At 46.1% G+C, this 6,926-nt stretch overlaps 1 protein-coding gene across 1 annotated transcript; it reads right to left on the bottom strand.

The window, feature by feature from the left end:
- Nucleotides 1-409: 409 nt before the first annotated feature.
- On the bottom strand, nt 410-6,722 carry MGP (matrix Gla protein). Its single transcript, XM_010209482.2, has 5 exons — nt 6,620-6,722; nt 4,169-4,319; nt 3,342-3,377; nt 2,235-2,310; nt 410-1,358 (listed from the first exon to the last, which is right to left on the bottom strand). The coding sequence occupies exons 2-5, from the start codon at nt 4,227-4,229 to the stop codon at nt 1,220-1,222; spliced, it is 312 nt and encodes a 103-aa protein (XP_010207784.1). The 5' UTR covers nt 4,230-4,319; nt 6,620-6,722; the 3' UTR covers nt 410-1,219.
- Between the last annotated feature and the right edge of the window lie 204 nt (nt 6,723-6,926).

Raw genomic sequence — 6,926 nt, forward strand, 5'->3', positions numbered from 1 at the left:
GGATATTTAAAAGAGATGTAGCTGAGGTGCCGAGGGACATGGTTTAGTGATGGGCTTGACAGTGGGAAGTTCGTTGTTGGACTCAATGATCTTAAAGGTATTTTCCAAACAAAACAATTATATGATTCTACATATCCCACACCAAGGAGTGTCAGAGCTGCCCAGAGCAGCATTGAATTCTTGGACATGTCAGAACTGGTGCCTCTTGGCCTGGGGACGGGCTTTATGAGGTGTTTTGGTTCTGGTGGTGGTGACAACCTTACAGCAGTGATGCTCGCTCCTTAACAGGATGAGAGGTCTCAGCAACCTGTGCACTGGGTCAGGCCACATCTTGGTTTCAAACCAGTTAAGAGCAGTAAAATGAAATTGTTCTAGGTGAACAAAGTTGGGCTTGACACCAAACAGCAAGTTTCTTTTATTTGTTTATTTGTCACTCTGCACCTTTAGTTTCTGCAGCTTTCTAGTGCTACCAGAATCATTCCAAGTGGAAATAAAGGCATAAAAGGGGATTAAAAAAAGAAATCAGAGTAAAGTCTGGACCATGCACGCCTTTCTACAGGAGCATCCAGCATCACAACCTGAGGGTAGCTGGATAAACAAGATGCAATTTACAGGCTTTTTTTCTGTCACCAACTCTCCCTAACTCTGTTTTTAAGATAAAACAGGCTCCTTCTGAATTTTCCTTCCCCAGTTGAGGAAATACATAGATTTCACTTTCAAAAAGTGCATCTCACCCTGCCTGCTGAACACCATGCCACTTTAAGATGTCTTAAGATTGGGAACTGGAATTTTCCAGTGCCCTCTAAAAGGAGCCACTTGTAGACCCTGGAACAAAAACCATTGTAGATCCTTTCAAATTTGTGCTGTTGCAAGGTAGTGACTTTTTTTTCCATAATCTGCACCAGACTCTATGATAAACAAACTCAGCTTCTTCTTGGAAAACTGCACACGCCCACTCAAAATGCTGTGACTCATGAGAAGATAGTATCAAACCAGCGATTTATTGTGTAATAAACACCCACATCTTGAACTCTCTCTGATCTCTGCTATATCAGCTCAGCGCTAGTTAACACAGTGTAGGAATCCCTGGCTACATGGGACAGAAGCAGCAGGCAGGATAACATACAGGGACACATGCAACTGAATATGTTTCAGAGCCATTGCATTTTTGAGGAGGATACCCTGGGCTCCAGGCCCCAGGATGGGGACAGGTCATCCTTTACTTAGTCCTCCTCCTCCCAAAATAGTGCCTGTAAGCAGCAGGATAGCCATGGCGGAAAGCATACAGTTCACAGGGGTAGTAGTCCTCGCAGATCTCTCTCTGACGTTCCTGGGGTGCCTTAGTACGCTCCCTGATCCTGCAAAAGTAGGATAGATGAGGGCTAAGTGTTGTCATCTTAAATATCTGTTCACATCCTTTTCCTGCCCTACAATTCCCCATCAGGATTAAGGGTACATCACCATACTCCGTCCTCCAGCTACAAGGATCTTAGTGCACCTGCTTCTTCATTCATAGCACTCAGGGGAGTGATGTGACTACAGGAGGAACATTTTTCCTCCTCAGTTAAGCTACTCAAGGTTAAGTAGGCTGGTGAGGAGAGGGTAGTGGCTCTTGCCATGAGCTCAAGAAGGATCATCCCTCCACAACTTCCCCAGCCTACTGCCTTCAGCTCTTCTGCTCTTCCTCCAAGCCATGCATGGAATAAAGACCTGAAACATCCAGTAAAAGGGTACTATGGAAAAAGTTTGCCTTTACACCTCACTAAGAGATGATTTCTGTGCTTCAGCTTTTACTTTTATAAGCTCTGCATTAAGTATGAAACTGCTTATATCTGCATTTTATAGATGAGGCAAGAAGGCTCCCAGATGGCCCTGTGATTTAGAAAAGGTCATGCAAATTCTACATGAGATCTGAGGACTAGAACAAGATCTCAAACTGAGCTTCCATTCTGGCCATCCTACACTGATTCCCTCTCCTTCCGTTGGTGTTTCCTTCAGATGAATTAAGAAGCGCACTCCCAGCAAATGGCATGTCCTCAAACACAAGGACTCACTCTCTGCTCTCTGAGTTCTGGTTTCTCCCAGGTTTAGGGACATCACAAGAACCTCATACTGAGAGAGGGGCTGAGGCTTCTCAGAAGACCTATGGCTGCCACCCCTGTTAACCATCCTCTACTTGGCAAGGAGATATCTCTCCCCACTCCCATCTTCTGCATCCTGAGGCCATAGCATACCTCTCTTGAGTGATGGCTTCTAGTCTCGTGTCAGCTTGTATGAAGTCATTGGCCCTACGCCTGTTGATGAAGGGATCTGAAAAGGCAAGGGGTTGTTCAGAGTACATAGACACTTTTTCAAGGCCAGATTTCAACAAAAGCTAGCCTCCCCATTTATAACAGCTCTCTTGTCTGCCGCTCCATGCACAGTGAAACCCAGGAACTGCTGGGGTCCCTGATGTGCAACCCACTGTTTAATGCACAGACCCTTCCTCTGGCTTGTGCAGCCTGCATGGAAGTACAGAATTACCAGAACCATGAAATTACAGGTAAAACCAGGAAGGGCCTGAGTAAGGTTATCTGCTTCCAAGGTTGGGCAGTCACTGAGCAGTCTACGTGACAGTTTTGGAATAAGGTGTCTGAAAGTCTCTTCTGTCCTTTTTGAGAAACATCATAGTCCTGTTGCAGAGTTCAGGAGTCTGTGGATGTCTTTGGCATTGGCTCCCACACGTGCCCTTGTGCTTCTGACTAGCTGCTTTGTGAAGTCCTTCTCCCAGGTGGTCTAATTTCTTTTTAGTTTTGATGCATCTGTTCTTTAAATTCTCCAGGACAGTGTTTGTTCTAGAGTGAGACTTTCCACCTTTTCACGCTTTTCACGTGACACTAACTCTCTCTTCAGCCAAAGGATCCCTCCTACCCACACATCCCACCTGCTTCTTCCAATATACTGAGAGTAAGACTCTCCCTGTCCTTAGGGGAGAAGAAATCGTGTCACTGGCTTCTGCAGTACCTCTTTCCATGCTCATATCAGAGCTTTTTAAGCAATGTCCTTTTCTAGTGTCACTTAAATTGTTTTAGGTCCATACAGCCAAGATCTAAGCTCATGATTCTATGTTTTCCAGTTCTCATTATACACTTTGTAAAATAGTGCTGTGCACTTGTGCTCAAACCTGTGATGTCTAAATCTTAATTCCCCTTTCATCCTGAAACTCCATCGCCCAGTAAATTCAATTTCCCTGGGCTGAGTGGCTCTACCTATTTAATCCCTACAGTAAAGTACAAGGCGTTGGTCTTGCAGATGTCTGTAACACACTACAAAAATCAAGAAATAGCGAAGCAGTCTCTTACTGAGATACTCATGGGATTCCATGCTTTCATGGGACTCTGGGGAAAGAAAGAGTAAAACATATGGTAAGACATTGCATTGATGGTTTCACAGTCTCACACATCACAGATCAATAACACACACACACATATCTGAGAAGCTGGGTTTTGAGGCATCTGTTTAAAAGGAAGAGAAAGGGATCAGGAATGTGATCTAGAATTTATATTAGGAGTTTGGGGAGTTCAAGAGTTTAAAATGGATCTATCTGGGTTCTTAGGCTTGACTTCCAGGCTTGTGCTTGGTGTTCCAATATTTGACTCTCAAACATAGATCCTCACCTTCATGTTGCTCACACTACACTGGATATGATACTTCCTAGCTTCAAAGCATGCATATGTTCTTAGGGAATGGATTAGCACAGTAAGGTGTCCTTCACTCTTGCATGAAACATCATCTTAATTCCATCAGTATGAAGCTGTGTGCCTCACAGGAAAAGGTGGCTGACATTAAAAAAAAAGAAGAGAGAGAAAACAACACCTCTCCATTTACAAGGAAGAATTAAGAATAAGAGCCCTTACTGTAATATGGACAACAGAGGGGCAGAAAAAGGAGCAGTTTGCAAGGTGAGCTGGAACAGAGAGTAAGGAGCTGATTCTGGACCATAAATCACAGTGATTGGAGCTGACAGCTGTGGAGCAGGGCTAGGAGAGTCTGACACAAGGGCAGGAAAGCAGGCAGGAGATCAAGTTAAGGGGAAAGAAGACACAAAGTTGAATTAAAACATCTGAACAGATCCACAGATGCATGGAAGTTTAGAGTTACCAGTCTGCACAGTAAAAGGGTCACCTACCATAGCAAGTAGCAGCCATCACCAAGACAGCCAGGAGCGCAAGGATGATGAGGGTGCGCATTGTGCCAGTACAGGGAGGAATGTCTCACTCTGTCTCTCTTGCTGCGTCTCACTCTTTTCCCACTGAGGGCAGCTGGAGATCTTGGGCTGCCTGCAAAATTAGCAGTGGAATGTTTGTTATGAAAACAGAGCCAGGAGGGGGCCCATGAAAGAGCCTGGGGAAGTTGACAGCTGGCTGGTACACACTCTTTACAGAACTGTTACAAAACATCTTCTATTAGCAGATTGAATCAGGTTTCGGGAAGGAGGGGACATGCCCCTTTCCTCTCTCAGTTCAAGGCTGGGGGTCATAATTCACAGGCAGGCATGTCACTAGCACTCCACGCTCAGAAAAGCTGGCCTGTGCAAGTGGAAGGAATTTCAGGGGCTGCTGGGAGCCTGGAGGGCTATGTGTGTGCTGATCCCAAATGTAAATGTTTGCCTTGCTATTTTTTCCTCTGATATTCCCTCTTTGCCCTCACCATCCTCTGTCTGCCAGGACCACAGTGAGGATCTGTAGAGATAGAGTTGTGGGTGTTGCTGACATCTCAATGAAAAAAGATCATGATTCCTCCAGCAGAAGGGATCCTTCTAGGTTCAAACACTTCAAAGCTGATAAAACAGTCTGAGCTGGCACCCTCTGGGAGCATTATCTCACCTTCTAGCACCTGAAGAGCTTGTCTGGGATGAATGTGATGGATAGTAACAGCAGACAAAAGATGGGATGTTCCCCCCTCCATCTCTGTGGTACAGTAGGAGGGAGTGAAGGAAGAAAGGGGCTACAGAGATGGCCATCCCTACTGGATGAAAACCAAAGAGGAATAGTTTGTTAGAGACATGGCAAGGAGGGAAGGTGTGTACTCAGTACCTGCCAGCCCTCTCCCACGAAAGTAGTGGGACTGGGATGATGCCCACAGCCTGGAGATGAGCCTAGGGTACGGTAACTGCTGTTATGTCTGACCCAAGCTGTGATGACCTCCAGTTTTGTCCATCTATACACATAGGCATCGGGATTTCTCACTGACAGGGTACAGACTGCATGAGCTCTAGGTGCAGACCATCATATGCAAGCCAGTGTGGTGTTGTCATTGCTGTTGCCTTTAAAGGCCATTCTTAGGACCCATGCTGCATGTGACATATCTGAGAACACTTCCCCAGTGGGGAGTGAAACAAGATTACTCTGGATTTTACAACTTAGCCATTCAATTTCAAACTCGTAGCCATTGCCTGAAGCCTGTGGTCTCTGGGAGAGAAACTAAGCAGAACCTTCAGCTTCAAAGATAAAGAATTGGTTTTGTTCCTCATTATCCCACCCCATGCAGAGAGCAGCTCTGCACCTTCAATGCCCCCCATACCATCCACATCCTGCCTGTTCAGAACTCAACCTGAGAGAAGGAGGAAAACCAGGTTTTGTTGCGGCAAAAGCCAAAAGTCTGCTATAGATAAAAGGTCAAGGGAGAACTGAGACTTTTCTGCTGTCCCTCCATGCCCTGTCCACTCTCTTTAAGGGAATTCTTTACCCTGGGATTATTTACATTCCTTCGAGTCCATGTTTTTGGAGTTAGTGTTGAATGTAGATTTTATGCATTCCCTGAAAGTCTTATATACCCTGGGACCTCATGGGAAAGGGACATTTGAGAGAGAGACTGGAGGAAGGAGACCAGCAGGAAAGCAGTGAGGCACAGAGAGGAAGGTTCTGAGAGTACTTTGGAATGAAGGTGAGCCTGCACAGTGGGAAACTCCAACACATTTTCCAGCCAAACCCTCTTTATTTATCTTTCTTCACTCAGGGCAAAGCATTCCACTCCCTGGAAGATTCTGGTCCCATTTCAGAGGACTCTGATCCCAGAATGTCCGGAGCATCCCCTGCCATCTACCACAGGAGAAGAGCCACAAACACCACTTTTACCCAAATGTTTAATTTTTCACCACAGAGGCAATGCATTTTCCAAGAGATGAATGAACATGCCAGCTACAGAGTCCTATACTAACAAATCTCCTTCAGGGAACACTTCTCCTTGCAAAAGTGCATCTCCTTTTTACTCTTCCTGAATTCCACACTTCTCCAGCACTCATCTCCCCTCCCCAGCATCAGTGGGCTGCCCCTGAGGCAACATATCATGCAGCACAGTGAGCCCAATACCCTGCTTTCTAGCAGCATCCACTGGTTAGAAAGACGGAGAGAGAAGCAAAGATAAATTGCCTGCAAATGCCAGGGAAATCTCCACAGTGCCTCAAATTAAGGTGAGATCAGAAAAGTAGCCCTGTGATCTTTCTCCTGCTAGAGTGGAGAGTCATGATATTACGCATGCCATAGCAGCCAGTTCTAATGTTTTGCAGCTGTGGAGCACCAGTAAGACATTAACACCGAGTAGGCGTCCAGGAAAAGCAAGGCGGTCCCTGTATACTCACTAAGCCGTCGCTGCTTCCCCGCCAGCCTGCAGTTCTTGTCTGAGGGGGCAGCTCTCCCGGAGTCCTGGATGCTGGACTGAAGCAGAGAAGCCTTTTATTTATTAGCATTGATCAGTGACTCCTCCCCTCTTCCGGCTTCCACTCACAATCTACCCGGAGGCTACTACCTTCTCTGTTGAAAACACCTTCTGCCCACAGCCAGGAAACCAACAGCCTCGAGCAACTGAGCCAAGAGAGAGTGGAGTGAGCCAGAGCAGACATTAGGGGCTAGTAGCCACAGCCATGTCTAGTCTGCCTTACTGTACCC

The sequence above is a fragment of the Colius striatus genome, chromosome 1, assembly GCF_028858725.1.
Source record: "Colius striatus isolate bColStr4 chromosome 1, bColStr4.1.hap1, whole genome shotgun sequence".
Taxonomy (NCBI): domain Eukaryota; kingdom Metazoa; phylum Chordata; class Aves; order Coliiformes; family Coliidae; genus Colius; species Colius striatus.

Bases quoted from the DNA above. Each gene is read 5' to 3' on its own strand.
- MGP (XM_010209482.2), bottom strand. From the start codon at position 4,229: ATGCGCACCCTCATCATCCTTGCGCTCCTGGCTGTCTTGGTGATGGCT. The intron at 3,378-4,168 runs GTAGGTGACCCT...TTCTTTCCCCAG, and splicing joins GATGGCTGCTACTTGCTATG to AGTCCCATGAAAGCATGGAA. The intron at 1,359-2,234 runs GTATGCTATGGC...CTACTTTTGCAG, and splicing joins GAAGCCATCACTCAAGAGAG to GATCAGGGAGCGTACTAAGG.